We start from the raw sequence: 16,427 nt of genomic DNA, 5'->3' as shown, positions 1-16,427 counted from the left end.
GGACAGAGGTAGGGTTAACCAGAGGGCTAGGAACTGACAGGACAGAGTTAGAGTTAACCAGAGGGCTAGGAACTGACAGGACAGAGGTAGGGTTAACCAGAGGGCTAGGAACTGACAGGACAGAGGTAGAGTTAACCAGAGGGCTAGGAACTGACAGGACAGAGGTAGGGTTAACCAGTAGGTAGGGTAGGTAGGTAGGGTTAACCAGAGGGCTAGGAACTGACAGGACAGAGGTAGGGTTAACCAGTAGGTAGGGTAGGTAGGTAGGGTTAACCAGAGGGCTAGGAACTGACAGGACACAGGACAGAGGTAGGGTTAACCAGAGGGCTAGGAACTGACAGGACACAGGACAGAGGTAGGGTTAACCAGAGGGCTAGGAACAGAGGCTTTGATTTTGTTTTCCTTTGTTCAAAGTTACTCGTAACAGGGAACACTGATTATCCTGTAATGTTTCCATTGTTAAATTGGTGTAAATTGCTTACCTTCAGTATCATTGGTTGCGTGCCAGTGATAACTTTGGGCAGGCACTGGTGGGCGTCCTCTGTGAACGTGGACTGGACAGGGAAACTGTAAACCTGCAAGAAATAATCATTATCAAATCAGACTCCTTGTGGAACCAGATCTTGTCTGACAGGACAGAGGTAGAGTTAGACCAGAGTTAGAACTGCACACTTCCCGAGAGGAACAACGGTTAGGAGGGCTCGAACTGCAGCAGATCAATGATTAGCAGAACTGACAGGACAGAGGTAGGTCAGTTAGGACTAGACTGGTAGAAAGCAGGTGGTCAGTCAGGACCAGACTGGTAGAGGTTAACCAGAGTAGGTCAGTCCAGGACCAGACTGGTAGAGAAGAGGTAGGTCAGTCAGGACTAGGACTGAGTAGAGGGCTAAGCAGGTAGGTCAGTTAGGACTAGACTGGCTAGAAAGCAGGTAGGTCAGTCCAGGACTAGACTGGTAGAGAAGGGCTAGGTCAGTCAGGACTAGACTGGTAGAACCAGAGGGCAGTCAGGACCAGACTGGTAGAGACAGAGGTAGGTCAGTTAGGACCAGACTGGTAGAACTGACAGGACAGAGTAGGTCAGTCAGGACCAGACTGGTAGAGAACAGGTAGGTCAGTCCAGGACCAGACTGGTAGACAGGAAGAGGTAGGTCAGAGGACTAGACTGGTAGGACAGAGGTAGGTTAACCCAGGACTAGAACTGGTAGAGACAGCAGGTAGGTTAACCAGAGGGCTAGAGGACTAGACTGAGGGCTAGGTCAGTCCAGGACTAGGCTGGTAGACAGGACAGAGGTAGGTCAGTCCAGAGGACTAGGAACTGACAGGACAGAGGTAGGTCAGTCCAGGACTAGAACTGTAGGACAGAGGTAGGTTAACCAGAGACTAGAACTGGTAGAGAAGAGGTAGGGTCCAGGACTAGACTGGTAGAGAGGCTAGGTCAGTCAGGACCAGACTGGTAGACAGAGGTAGAGTTAACAGAGTAACTGACAGTCAACCAGGACTAGACTGGTAGGACAGAGGTAGGTCAGTCAGGACCAGACTGGTAGAAACTGACAGGACAGAGGTCAGTTAGGACCAGACTGGTAGGAACTGACAGGACAGGTCAGTCCAGGACTAGAACTGGTAGGACAGAGGTAGGTCAGTCAGGACTAGACTGGTAGAGAAGCAGGTAGGTCAGGACAGAGGTAGAGTTAACCAGAGGGCCAGGACCAGACTGGTAGAGTTAACCAGGTAGGTCAGGAACCAGGACTAGACTGGTAGAGTTAAGCAGGTAGGTCAGTCAGGACTAGACTGGTAGAGAACCAGAGGGCAGTCCAGGACCAGACTGGTAGGTAGAGTTAACCAGAGGGCTAGGTCAGTCCAGGACTAGACTGGTAGAGTTAACCAGCAGGTAGGTCAGTCCAGGACCAGACTGGTAGAGAAGCAGGTAGGTCAGTCCAGGACTAGACTGGTAGAGTTAACCAGAGGTAGGTCAGTCAGGACTAGACTGGTAGAGTTAACCAGGTAGGTCAGTCAGGACCAGACTGGTAGAGAAGCAGGTAGGTCAGTCCAGGACTAGACTGGTAGAGAAGCAGGTAGGTCAGTCCAGGACCAGACTGGTAGAGAAGCAGGTAGGTCAGTCCAGGACCAGACTGGTAGAGAAGCAGGTAGGTCAGTCCAGGACTAGACTGGTAGAGAAGCAGGTAGGTCAGTCCAGGACTAGACTGGTAGAGAAGCAGGTAGGTCAGTCCAGGACCAGACTGGTAGAGAAGCAGGTAGGTCAGTCCAGGACTAGACTGGTAGAGAAGCAGGTAGGTCAGTCCAGGACTAGACTGGTAGAGAAGCAGGTAGGTCAGTCCAGGACCAGACTGGTAGAGAAGCAGGTAGGTCAGTCCAGGACTAGACTGGTAGAGAAGCAGGTAGGTCAGTCCAGGACCAGACTGGTAGAGAAGCAGGTAGGTCAGTCCAGGACTAGACTGGTAGAGAAGCAGGTAGGTCAGTCCAGGACTAGACTGGTAGAGAAGCAGGTAGGTCAGTCCAGGACCAGACTGGTAGAGAAGCAGGTAGGTCAGTCCAGGACCAGACTGGTCCCATATACACTCAGCTAACACCCTGCTGCTAGTCTGTTTATGATCATGTCCCATATACACTCAGCTAACACCCTGCTGCTAGTCTGTTTATGATCATGTCCCAGTAAGGTCTACACCGGTTGTATTTGGCACATGTGAAACTGTAATGTGATTTATTAACACGCTCCATTTGGTTATGATGCCATGTATTTAAATCTGTATAATAATATCATTTAGGAAGACTGTTCCTTACAATTACACTGCATTCATTTCTGTTTCTAAAGTAGGCCTGTCATTTGAATAATTATTTTAATCCAAAATGAAGGACAGAGGTAGTGGCTAGGAACCTCTCAGGACAGACTCCTTTTCAGAGGGCTAGCCTAGAGGACATGCTAGATGTAGCTAGCCTAGATGAATGCTAGATGTAGCTAGCCTAGATGAATGTCCCATGTAACTAGCCTAGATGAATGCTAGATCTAGTTTATGTATTTTCCCATAGCTAGCCTAGATGACAGTAGTTAGCCTAGATGAGGGCTAGATGTACAGCCTAGATGAATGCTAGATGTAGCTAGCCTAGATGAATGACAGATGTAACTAGCCTAGATGAATGCTAGATGAGCTAGCCTAGATGAATGCTAGATGTAGCTAGCCAGATGTAGCTAGCCAGATGTAGCTAGCCTGATGAATGCAGATGGGCTAGCCTGAGATGAATAACTAGATGTAACTAGCCTAGATGAATGCTAGATGTAGCTAACCTAGATGAATGCTAGGATGAGCTAGCCTAGATGGGCTAGAACTGAGCTAGCCAGATGAATGCTAGAGGGCTAGCTTTGAATGCTAGATTATTTTTACATCTCAATGAATGCTAGATGTAGCTAGCCTAGATGTAACCCTAGATGAATGCTAGAACTGAGCTAGCCTAGATGAATGCAGAGGCTAGCCTAGATGAATGCTAGATGTAGCTAGCCTAGATGAATGCTAGATGTAGCTAGCCTAGATGAATGCTAGATGTAGCTAGCCTAGATGAATGCTAGATGTAGCTAGCCTAGATGAATGCTAGATGTAGCTAGCCTAGATGAATGCTAGATGTAGCTAGCCTAGATGAATGCTAGATGTAGCTAGCCTAGATGAATGCTAGATGTAGCTAGCCTAGATGAATGCTAGATGTAGCTAGCCTAGATGTAAGTAAGACAACGGAGACGGTAGCCGATGTCATCGAACACATTCTGGGTATGTACGATTTATATTTTAAAATTGTACAACCTGTCAAAATAGGATCCAATTATTAGATGTATTTTATGGACATCTTTGTGTATATCAGTTGGCTGTATTATTATTATTATTATTATTATTATTATTATTATTCACCCCCTGAGGAAGTGAGAACCCAAAACACTTAGCTGGATATTGCTAACTCTAAATGTGATCGTGTTGCTAGATAGCCATGTTTTCTTAGTTAACTGGGCAAGTCAGTTAAGAATGTATTCTTATTTACAATGATGGCCAAAAGGCCTCCTGCGAGGACGGGGCTGGGATTAAAAATACAAATATAAATATAGGACAAAAACACAGACACAAGAGAGACACCACTACAGAAAGAGACCCAAGACAACAACATAACATCAACACAAGATGACAACATGGTACAAACATTATTGGGCACAGACAACACTTTATAAACAGGGCAAAATAGAAATAGGCCAATAACAGTTAGGATCAGCTTGATCTCCCTTTTTAAATACAGGATGAACCCTGGCTGCCTCCCAACCAATGGGAACCTCCCCAACCAATGGGAACCTCCCCAACCAATGGGAACCTCCCCAACCAATGGGAACCTCCCCAACCAATGGGAACCTCCCCAACCAATGGGAACCTCCCCAACCAATGGGAACCTCCCCATAGAGGAGAGCCGGTTAAAAAGGTCGGAGATGAAAATGGTCTGGGATGTAGGCTAATTGATTATTCAGTTAATTCCCAAATTCCCACCCTGTAGGCAGTCCCCCCCAACAGAGAGGGCAGTCCCCACCGCCACCCCCCCAAAGAGGGGGCAGTCCCCACCGCCACCCCCCCACAGAGCTATACAGTGATGTACAGTACCAGGTGAGGGTTAGGACCCCCCAGGTCAGAGGAGGTACAGTGATGTAGAGTACCAGGTGAGGGTTAGGAGGATGAGGGTCAGGGTTAGGAGCAGTACAGTGATGTACAGTACCAGGTGAGGTTAGGAGGCCAGAGGGGCAGGTCTACAGTGATGTACAGTACCAGGTGAGGGTTAGGAGGATGAGGGTCAGGGGTTAGGGTCAGGTCCTGAGGAGCAGTACAGTGATGTACAGTACCAGGTGAGGGTTAGGAGGATGAGGGTCAGGGGTTAGGGTCAGGTCCTGAGGAGCAGTACAGTGATGTACAGTACCAGGTGAGGGTTAGGAGGATGAGGGTCAGGGGTTAGGGTCAGGTCCTGAGGAGCAGTACAGTGATGTACAGTACCAGGTGAGGGTTAGGAGGATGAGGGTCAGGGGTTAGGGTCAGGTCCTGAGGAGCAGTACAGTGATGTACAGTACCAGGTGAGGGTTAGGAGGATGAGGGTCAGAGGTTAGGGTCAGGTAACTTTGGGCAGTACAGTGAGGGGAGGGTCAGGGGAAACTGGGGTCCTGAAGCAGTAAGTGAGGTTAGGAGGATGAGGGTCAGAGGTTAGGGTCAGGTCCTGAGGAGCAGTACAGTGAGGGTTAGGAGGATGAGGGTCAGAGGTTAGGGTCAGGTCCTGAGGAGCAGTACAGTGAAGGTTAGGAGGAGGAGGGTCAGAGGTTAGGGTCAGGTCCTGAGGAGCAGTACAGTGAAGGTTAGGAGGAGGAGGGTCAGAGGTTAGGGTCAGGTCCTGAGGAGCAGTACAGTGAGGGTTAGGAGGAGGAGGGTCAGAGGTTAGGGTCAGGTCCTGAGGAGCAGTACCAGGTGAGGGTTAGGAGGAGGAGGGTCAGATGTTAGGGTCAGGTCCTGAGGAGCAGTACAGTGATAGTTAGGAGGAGGAGGGTCAGAGGTTAGGGTCAGGTCCTGAGGAGCAGTACAGTGAAGGTTAGGAGGAGGGTCAGAGGTTAGTTCAGGTCCTGAGGAGCAGTACAGTGAAGGTTAGGAGGAGGGTCAGAGGTTAGGGTCAGGTCCTGAGGAGCAGTACAGTGATAGTTAGGAGGAGGAGGGTCAGAGGTTAGGGTCAGGTCCTGAGGAGCAGTACAGTGAAGGTTAGGAGGAGGGTCAGAGGTTAAGGTCAGGTCCTGAGGAGCAGTACAGTGAAGGTTACGCTCCGATCAGACCGACAGCGTCATCTAATGAATTCTACGTAATAACTACTGCAGTCAAACTTATTTCATTACCTAATCCAACAGTTTGACTGGAGGTGTGTGCAACAAAAGTTCAACAGTCACCCTTTTTGCTACCATTTCTGTCAAGTCTACTCGTACAGTTTGATACGATGAGTCCGACGTACGCACCAAGCAGAACGTACCACCCCCCGCCTCCGCAAGGCAAACGCAGCGTTCCAATCTGGTGTACCAGAAACGCAACGCGGCTGTCGGTCTGATCGAGGCGTTATAGAGGGGTCATGGGAGTTACATATGTACCTCGGTAACAAAGATCCTGAAGAGCAGCACTGTGATGTACCAGGTGAGGAGGAGGAAGGTCCCACTGATCCACAGGTGGTACAGGAGGGACAGGTCCAATAGACTAGACACACTGTCCAGGGAATGGGTTGAACTGGGAGGGGGAGACCAGAACACTCCTGTCATCTGTTTAGTCTGTCTTGATTCATGTACCATTCCATGTTGACATGGAGTTTCCCTGGAAACTCAACGTAGGACTGAAAATACATTAGGAAAGGAATATGAGGAGTCCCCTAGCAGTCTAGGGGGTCAGCTGCCGAGCAGTCGAGGGGGTCAGCTGCCTAGCAGTCGAAGGGGGTCAGGGGGTGAATAATTAGCTGCCTAGCAGTCGAAATCAGGGGTGGGGGTCAGCTGCCCTTTTCAGCAGTCGAGGGGTGAGCTGCCTAGCAGTAGAGGGGTGAGCTGCCTAGCAGTAGAGGGGTGAATGGGGTGAGCTGCCTAGCAGTCGAGGGGTGGGGGGTCAGCTGCCTAGCAGTAGAGGGGGTGAGTTGCCTAGCAGTCGAGGGGTCAGCTGCCTAGCAGTGAGGGGTGAGGGGGGTTCAGCTGCCTAGCAGTAGAGGGGGAGTCAGCTGCCTAGCAGATGAGGGGGTAGATGTAGCCTAGCAGTCGTAAGGGGGGGTCAGCTGCCGAGCAGTCGGTAGCCGGGTCAGCTGCCTAGCAGTCGAGGGGTGAGCTGCCTAGCAGTAGAGGGGTGAGCTGCCTGCAGTAGGGGGTCAGCTGCCTAGCAGTAGAGGGGTGAGGGGGGTCAGCTGCCTGCAGTAGAGGGGGTGAGCTGCCTTAGCAGTAGAGGGGGTGAGGGGGGTCAGCTGCCTAGCAGTAGAGGGGGTGAGTTGCCTCTAAATGTGAGGGGGTCAGCTGCCTAGCAGTCGAGGGGTGAGGGGTTCAGCTGCCTGATGGCCAAAAGCAGCAGAGGGGCTGGGGTCAGCTTTAAATAATAGGGGGTGAGGGGGTTAACCTGCAGTTGATGTCGAGGTCGAAGGGGTCAGCTGCCCAGCACAAGATGACAACAGGGGGTTCATTGCCAGACAACAAGAACAGGGGTGGGGGGCCAGCTGAGGTTAAGCTGCTGTTGAGCTGCCTAGCAGGATGAGGGGTGAGCTGCCTCCCAGGGTGGGGGGTGAGGGGGTCAGTTGCCCAGCAGTAAATGAGGGGGTACTGCCTAGCAGTAGAGGGGTAACCTGCCTTGAGGGGAGAGGGGGGTCAGCTGCCTAGCAGTAGAGGGGGGTGAGTTGCCTAAAGTGTGAGGGTTCACTGCCCAGCAGTTGATCAGCTGCCTAGGTCAAGGGGGGTGAGGGGGGTCAGCTCCGAGCAGTCCCCACAGGTCAGCTGCCTGCAGTATCCTGCCTAAGTGAGGGGTGAGCTGCCAGCAGTAGAGGGGTAGGGGTCAGTTGCCTTAGAGGGGATGTACAGCTGCCTACAGGTGAGAGGGGGTGAGGGCCTGAAGTTAGGGGGTCAGCTGCCTAGCAGGGAGGGGGTGACAGCTGCCAGCAGTGAAGGGTCAGCTGCCTAGCAGTAAAGAGTGAGGGGGGGGTGTGAGTTGCCTAGCAGTCCAGGTGGGGGGGATCAGCTGCCGAGCAGTCGGCGGGTCAGCTGCCTGAGGGGTGAGCTACCAGCAGTAGAGGGGGTGAGCTGCCTAGCAGTAGAGGGGTGAGGGGGTCAGTTGCCTAGCAGTAGAGGGGGTGAGGGGGTCAGCTGCCTGAGTAGAGGGGTGAGCTGCCTGGCAGTAGAGGGGTGAGGGGGTCACTGCCCGAGCAGAGAGGGGGTGCCAGTTGCCTAGAAGTCGGGGGTCAGCTGCCTGCAGTCAAGGGGGTGAGGGGGGTTCAGCTGCCTAGCAGTAGAGGGGTGAGGGTCAGCTGCCTAGCAGTAAAGGGGTGAGGGGGGTGTGAGTTGCCTGCAGTCGAGGATAGAGAGTCCGAGCAGTCGGGCGGGTCAGCTGCCTAGCAGTAGAGAGGGTGAAATGGGGTCAGTTGCCTAAGTAGAGGGGTGGGGGTCAGCTGCCGAGCAGTCGAGGTCAGCTGCCTGAAGCAGTCAGGGGGTGAGCTGCCTCAGTCGAGGGGGTGAGCTGCCAGCAGTAGAGGGGGTGAGGGGGTCAGTTGCCTAGACAGTCCAGAGGGGTGAGGGGGTCAGCTGCCTAGCAGAGAGGGGGTGAGCTGCTAGACACACTGTCCAGGGGAGACTAGCAGTAGAGGGGAGAGGGGGTCAGCTGCCTCAGTAACATAGGGTGAGTTGCCTTAGCAAAGGGGGTGAGGGGGAGCTGCCTAGAAGTCTAGAGGGGAGGGTCAGCTGCCTAGCAGTAAAGGGGTGAGGGGGGTGAGTTGCCTAGCAGTCGGGGGTGGTCAGCTGCCCGAGCAGTCGAGGGGGGTGAGTTGCCTAGCAGTCGGGGGTCAGCTGCCTAGCAGTCGAGGGGGTTCAGCTGCCTAGCAGTCGAGGGGTGAGGGTCAGCTGCCTAGCAGTAAAGGGGGTGAGGGGTGAGTTGCCTAGCAGTCGGGGGGGTCAGCTGCCGAGCAGTCGGGGGTCAGCTGCCTAGCAGTAGAGGGGGAGGGGGGTCAGTTGCCTAGCAGTAGAGGGGTGGGGGTCAGCTGCCTAGCAGTAGAGGGGTGAGCTGCCTAGCAGTAGAGGGGTGAGGGGGTCAGCTGCCTAGCAGTAGAGGGGGTGAGCTGCCTAGCAGTCGAGGGGGTGAGCTGCCTAGCAGTAGAGGGGTGGGGTCAGCTGCCTAGCAGTAGAGGGGCGAGGGGGTCAGCTGCCTAGCAGTAGAGGGGGCGAGGGGGTCAGCTGCCTAGCAGTAGAGGGGCGAGGGGGGGGGGCAGATTTAAATAATACTGAGGTTAACCTGTTGATGTCGAGGTCAAGGGGGGGGGTCAGATTTAAATAATACTGTGAGGTTAACCTGTTGATGTTGAGGTCAAGGGGGGCAGATTTAAATAATACTGTGAGGTTAACCTGTTGATGCTGAGGTCAAGTGTTTTACAGATCCAGGCTCGTGGTGCATATCCTGAAAGACAGGGAGATAAACATCAATATCTTTTGACTACAGAACAGAGAGAGCCTGAACAGCACTGAACAGGGAGACACCCCACTGAATAGCTCGTACACAAAGCCATGCCTGACTGGTCTCCTTACCCATGAAGAAATACAGCAGGAGGAAGGTCCTGAGACAGTAGAGAGCCTGAACAGCACTGGCCTTCACCACCCGGGCCAGAGCTCCCTTGAAGCGGAGGTACTTGTATTGCTGAAACATGAAAGCAGAGCAGTGGAGGCTGCTGAGGGGAGGAGGGCTCATGATAAGGTCTGGAATGGAGCAAATGGAATCAAACAAAGATGTGGTTTCCATGGTTTCCATGAGGTCGATTCCATTGACTCCATTCCAGACCTCCTTATGAGCCGTCCTCCCCTCAGCAGCTTGAGGAGAACATGGCACTTCCTGATGTCTCATAACATAGTGCTATCAAAGGTCACAGAAACTATAATACCCAACAGTAGTAGACATTGATGGGTTATGTTCAGTAGAGCGCACTGTAGGAAAACATTATGTAACTGAAAACAATATTCCACGTTGTTATTGGGACAGATTCCGGTAGCACCTGTGTTTCACTTTCAACACATTGTATCTCCTGAACACAACCCAGCAGTGTAACAGTCATCCATTATCTTGTAGTTTTATACACTAGGCGTTTCTCTGGGACAGGACATCTCTGGGAAGAGGGGACAGGACATCTCTGGGAAGAGGGGACAGGACATCTCTGGAATGAGGGGACAGGACATCTCTGGAATGAGGGGACAGGACATCTCTGGAATGAGGGGACAGGACATCTCTGGAATGAGGGGACAGGACATCTCTGGAATGAGGGGACAGGACATCTCTGGGAAGAGGGGACAGGACATCTCTGGGAAGAGGGGACAGGACATCTCTGGGAAGAGGGGACAGGACATCTCTGGGAAGAGGGGACAGGACATCTCTGGGAAGAGGGGACAGGACATCTCTGGGAAGAGGGGACAGGACATCTCTGGGAAGAGGGGACAGGACATCTCTGGGAAGAGGGGACAGGAGATCTCCCTACCTGGGCCCAGTTTCCCGATAGAGCTTAAGCTTACGAGTGTGTTTTAACGATGCAGCGTTCCTACAACGGACGATTATGTAGCATGAGTTTCACAAAACACCACGCAGAGAACGTTCACCATGCATCAAAACTGATGCCAGATCAGCTCCTAGAGATATATTACCACTTAACGGCTGCAAACAGAGGCAGCTTCTTCTAATACTTACGCAATAAAAATGCACAAAAAATAACAGATTCATTCAGCACATCACTGCACACGTTGTTACAGATCATGAAATATATTGAAGAAAAAATATGACAACGTAGCATACAAACAACTCAACATGCCACTTATTTCAATATGAAGGATGTACACTGCTCAAAAAATAAAGGGAACACTAAAATAACATCCTAGATCTGAATGAATGAAATATTCTTATTAAATACTTTTTTCTTTACATAGTTGAATGTGCTGACAACAAAATCACACAAAAATTATCAAAGGAAATCAAATGTATCAACCCATGGAGGTCTGGATTTGGAGTCACACTTAAAATTAAAAAGTGTAAAACCACACTACAGGCTGATCCAACTTTGATGTAATGTCCTTAAAACAAGTCAAAATGAGGCTCAGTAGTGTGTGTGGCCTCCACGTGCCTGTATGACCTCCCTACAACGCCTGGTCATGCTCCTGATGAGGTGGCGGATGGTCTCCTGAGGGATCTCCTCCCAGACCTGGACTAAAGCATCCGCCAACTCCTGGACAGTCTGTGGTGCAACGTGGTGTTGCTGGATGGAGCGAGACATGATGTCCCAGATGTGCTCAATTGGATTCAGGTCTGGGTAACAGGCGGGCCAGTCCATAGCATCAATGCCTTCCTCTTGCAGGAACTGCTGACACACTCCAGCCACATGAGGTCTAGCATTGTCTTGCATTAGGAGGAACCCAGGGCCAACCGCACCAGCATATGGTCTCACAAGGGGTCTGAGGATCTCATCTCGGTATCCTAATGGCAGTCAGGCTACCTCTGGCGAGCACATGGAGGGCTGTGCGGCCCCCAAAGAAATGCCACCCCACACCATGACTGACCCACCGCCAAACCGGTCATGCTGGAGGATGTTGCAGGCAGCAGAACGTTCTCCACGGCATCTCCAGACTCTGTCACGTCTGTCACACGTGCTCAGTGTGAACCTGCTTTCATCTGTGAAGAGCACAGGGCGCCAGTGGCGAATTTGCCAATCTTGGTGTTCTCTGGCAAATGCCAAACATCCTGCGTGGTATTGGGCTGTAAGCACAACCCCCACCTGTGGACGTCGGGCCCTCATACCACCCTCATGGAGTCTGTTTCTGACCGTTTGAGCAGACACATGCACATTTGTGGCCTGCTGGAGGTAATTTTGCAGGGCTCTGGCAGTGCTCCTCCTGCTCCTCCTTGCACAAAGGTGGAGGTAGTGGTCCTGCTGCTGGGTTGTTGCCCTCATACGGTCTCCTCCACGTCTCCTGATGTACTGGCCTGTCTCCTGGTAGCGCCTCCATGCTCTGGACACTACGCTGACAGACACAGCAAACCTTCTTGCCACAGCTCGCATTGATGTGCCATCCTGGATGAGCTACACTACCTGAGCCACTTGTGTGGGTTGTAGACTCCATCTCATGCTACCACTAGAGTGAAAGCACCGCCAGCATTCAAAAGTGACCAAAACATCAGCCAGGAAGCATAGGAACTGAGAAGTGGTCTGTGGTCCCCACCTGCTGAACCACTCCTTTATTGGGGGTGTCTTGCTAATTGCCTATAATTTCCACCTGTTGTCTATTCCATTTGAACAACAGCATGTGAAATGTACTGTCAATCAGTGTTGCTTCCTAAGTGGACAGTTTGATTTCACAGAAGTGTGATTGACTTGGAGTTACATTGTGTTGTTTAAGTGTTCCCTTTATTTTTTTGAGCAGTGTAGTATACGTTTATATGGTATATAGTATATGTTTATATGGTATATAGTATATGTTTATATGGTATATAGTATATGTTTATATGGTATATAGTATATGTTTATATGGTATATAGTATATGTTTATATGGTATATAGTATATGTTTATATGGTATAGTATATGTTTATATGGTATATAGTATACGTTTATATGGTATATAGTATATGTTTATAGTATACGTTTATATGGTATATAGTATATGTTTATATGGTATATAGTATATGTTTATATGGTATATAGTATATGTTTATATGGTATATAGTATATGTTTATATGGTATATAGTATATGTTTATATGGTAAATGTTTAGCGGAGATCTTCTGAAGGGCAAAATAGCATCTAAGGACAAACTCAGCTGTTCTACGAGTGGTGTCAACCAGTCAACCCAGCCAGCCAGCCAGCAAGCCAGTCAGTCAGTCAGTCAGCCAGCCAGTCAGTCAGTCAGCCAGCCAGCCAACCAGTCAACCAACCAACCAGCCAGCCACCCAGCCAGTCAACCAGTCAGTCAACCAACCAGCCAGCCAACCAGTCAGTCAACCAACCAGCCAACCAGTCAGTCAACCAACCAACCAACCAACCAGCCAGTCAGTCAACCAGTCAGCCAGCCACCCACCCAGCCAGCCAGCCAGCCACCCACCCAGTCAGTCAGTCAACCAGTCACCCAGCCAACCAGTCAGTCAACCAACCAGCCAACCAGTCAGCCAGCCAGTCAACCAGCCAGCCAGCCAACCAGTCACCCAGCCAGCCAGTCACCCAGCCAGTCAACCAGTCACCCAGCCAACCAGTCAGTCAACCAACCAACCAACCAGTCAGCCAGTCAGTCAACCAGCCAGTCAGCCAGCCAGTCACCCAGCCAGCCAGTCACCCAGCCAGTCAACCAGCCAGCCAACCAGCCAGTCACCCAGCCAGTCACCCAGCCAGTCACCCAGCCAGTCACCCAGCCAGTCACCCAGCCAGTCACCCAGCCAGTCAGTCAACCAGCATTGAAAGTTTTGTAAACGACTTGAGCTCAACAGATTTCCACAAATTGCTACTAACCTGATTATAATGAAACATCTGTTCACAAAACATATTATTCTCACATAGTGGTATTAAACACTAAAACACAGGAATTAGTGGTTTGGGGTAGACATTAAATTTAAGATGCTTTTGGGAAACCGGGCCCAGGATAAGAAGAGATAGGAAGTAAAGAGACAGTATGTACCTGCATGGTGTGGAAAGAAACGTAGTTCATGTTGTAGACCACTCCCACCAGGCTGTGGCTGTAGCCAATGAAGGCCCCCACGAGCAGCAGCACCAGGTGGTATTCATTCAGGCACATCTCAGGACCACTACTACTGTAACCAACACAACAGACAGACAGATATATTTGAACGGAGCTTTGCTCAATCATGAGGCATCGAAGAAGAAAAAATAAAGAAAGAAAAACGTAGTAAGAAATCAACCAAAAACGTCAATCCCTTCTAGATAATTTCCTAGACAAAACATTCCACTGTAATAGTGAAGGTGTAATTTTGGCAGTAGAAAACCTAAACAGTATATTTGACTTCTCAGCTTCCCTATCAAATCTAAAAAAAAAAAGTGAACAAAATTAACAATGACAAATGGTGTTGAAATGCAAAAACCTAAGACGTAAATTGAGAAACCTATCCAACCAAAAACAGAGATCCAGAAAACTTGAGTCTACACCTTCACTATGGTGAGTCACAACAACAATACAGAAATACACTTCGGAAAAAGAAGGAACAGCACGTCAGAAATCAGCTCAACATAAGTGAACAAACAAACAAGCAAAACAAAAAAAGCCAACGTCTCCATGCTTTGTTGATTTTTAAAAATCCTACTACTCAATTTGGCACGAGGGCCTGCAAAACAAATTGATGGAAAGTGGTGTTGGGGGGGGGGGCGCATACGAAATAAATATATAAAATCCATGTACACAAAATAAAATAGGCCAAACACACATCTTTCCACAGGGCAGTGGGGTGAGACAGGGATGCAGCTTAAGCCCCACCATCTTCAACATGTATATCAAAATATTGGCGAGGGCAGCAGAACAGTCTGCAGCACCCGGCCTCACTCTACTAGAATCTAGAAGACAAATGTCTACCGTTTGCTGATGATCTGGTTCTTCTCTCCTCAACCAACAGCAGCACCTAGATCTTCTGCACAGATTGTGTCAGACCTGGGCCCTGACATTAAAATATCAGTAAGCCAAAAATAATGGTGTTCCAAAAAAAAGGTCCAGTTGCCAGGACCACGAATACAAATTCCATCTAGACACCGTTGCCCTAGAGCACACAAAAAAACAAAACATACCTCAGCACCACAGGTAACTTCCACAAAGCTGTGAACGATCTGAGAGACAAGGCAAGAAGGGTCTTCTATGCCATCAAAAGAAACATCAAATCAGACATACCAATTAGGATCTGGCTAAAAAAAATACTTAAAATCAGTTACACCTTTATGGTTGTGAGGTCTGGGGTCCGCTCACCAAACAAGAAATCACACAATGGGACAAACACCAAATTGAGACTCTGCATACAGAATCCTGCAAAAATATCCTCCGTGTACAACATAGAACACCAAATAATGCATGCAGAGCAGAATTTGGCCGATACCCACTAATTATCAAAATGCAGAAAATAAATTCTACACCCACCTAAAAAAGGAACATAATAACAAAGCCATTACCCACAGAGAAACTAACCTGGAGAAGAGTCCCCTAAGCAAGCTGGTCCTGGGGCTCTGTTCACAAACACACCCCACAGAGCCCCAAGACAGCAACACAACTAGACCCAACCAAATCATGAGAAAACAAAAAGATAGTTATTCCAAATGTGTCAAGTAATTAACAAAGAAACAGAGCAAACTAGAATGTTATTTGGCCCTAAACAGAGAGTACACAGTGACAGAATACCTGACCACTGTGACTGACCCAAACTTAAGGAAAGCTTTGACTATGTACAGACTCAGTGAGCACAGCCTTGCTATTGAGAAAGGCCGCCGTAGGCAGACCTGGCTCTCAAGAGAAGACAGGCTATGTGCTCACTGCCCACAAAATGAGGTGGGAACTGAGCTGCACTTCCTAACCTCCTGCCCAATGTATGACCATATTAGAGACACATATTTCCCACAGATCCACAAAGAATTTGAAAATAAATCACATTTTGCCAAACTCCCATATCTACTGGGAGAAATAGGCAGGTAGCCTAGTGGTTAGAGCGTTGGGCCAGTAAACGAAAAGTTGCTGGATCGAATCCCCAAACTGACTAGGTAAAATCTGTCGTTCTGCCCCTGAACAAGGAAGTTAACCCACTGTTCCTAGGCCGTCATTGTAAATAATAATTTGTTCTTAACCGAGTTAAATAAAGGTTAAATAAAGGTTAAATTCCACAGTGTTCCATCGCAGCAGCAAGATGTGTGACCTGTTGCCACAAGAAGAGCACAACCAGTGAAGAACAAACACCATTATAAATACAACCCATATTTAAATGAATTTCCATCCCTGTGTGTATGCCAGGTAAACCTAAACATGTGTGGTGTCTCACCTCTCATCCTGTGTACAGGGTTGCCCCAAGGACCTGTAGCGCCCTCCGATGGTGAAGGCACAACACCACGCTACTACAACACCCATGATGCAGTGCACCAGTGAGTGGACGAACTGACGGGGGTGGAGCACCTGACCCAGGAGGGCGATCTTGGAACAGGCGATGGATGGGACGACTGGTGGGAATCAATTAATCAATTAGTAAAACAGGGTGAATGCTGGGACTGTTGTCCCAGGACATTGGCACCTCCATATACAGGGTGACTGTTGTCCCAGGACATTGGCACCTCCATATACAGGGTGACTGTTGTCCCAGGACATTGGCACCTCCATATACAGGGTGACTGTTGTCCCAGGACATTGGCACCTCCATATATACAGGATGTGAATGCTGGGACTGTTGTCCCAGGACATTGGCTACCTCCATATAATACAGGGTGAATGCTGGGACTGTTGTCCCAATGGACATGGCACTCCATATGGTCAGGGTGACTGTTGTCCCAGGACATTGGTACCTCCATAATGACAGGGTGAATGCTGGGACTGTTGTCCCAGGACATTGGGACCAGCATATACAGGGTGAATGCTGGGACTGTTGTCCCAGGACATTGGTACCTCCATATACAGGCAATGCTGGGACTGTTGTCCCAGGACATTGG

General features: G+C 49.7%; 1 protein-coding gene across 2 annotated transcripts in view; it reads right to left on the bottom strand.

Annotated features, from left to right (window-relative positions):
• The window catches only part of ndc1 (NDC1 transmembrane nucleoporin), a 44,341-nt gene that overhangs the window by 18,075 nt on the left and 9,839 nt on the right, over positions 1-16,427 (bottom strand). Inside the window, exons 4-9 of one of the 2 annotated variants that reach the window (XM_052509521.1) lie at positions 15,770-15,944; positions 13,423-13,552; positions 9,311-9,419; positions 9,131-9,182; positions 6,152-6,284; positions 483-575 (exon numbers count right to left, since the gene is read on the bottom strand). In XM_052509521.1, coding sequence (XP_052365481.1) covers positions 483-575; positions 6,152-6,284; positions 9,131-9,182; positions 9,311-9,419; positions 13,423-13,552; positions 15,770-15,944 — 692 coding nt within the window. Of the gene's footprint in view, positions 1-482; positions 576-6,151; positions 6,285-9,130; positions 9,183-9,310; positions 9,420-13,422; positions 13,556-15,769; positions 15,945-16,427 lie in introns of both variants that reach the window. The other variant, XM_052509520.1, reaches the window with a different exon arrangement.

The sequence above is a fragment of the Oncorhynchus keta genome, unplaced genomic scaffold, assembly GCF_023373465.1.
Source record: "Oncorhynchus keta strain PuntledgeMale-10-30-2019 unplaced genomic scaffold, Oket_V2 Un_contig_4700_pilon_pilon, whole genome shotgun sequence".
Classification (NCBI taxonomy): domain Eukaryota; kingdom Metazoa; phylum Chordata; class Actinopteri; order Salmoniformes; family Salmonidae; genus Oncorhynchus; species Oncorhynchus keta.
This window is presented reverse-complemented; position numbering and strand designations above follow the sequence as displayed.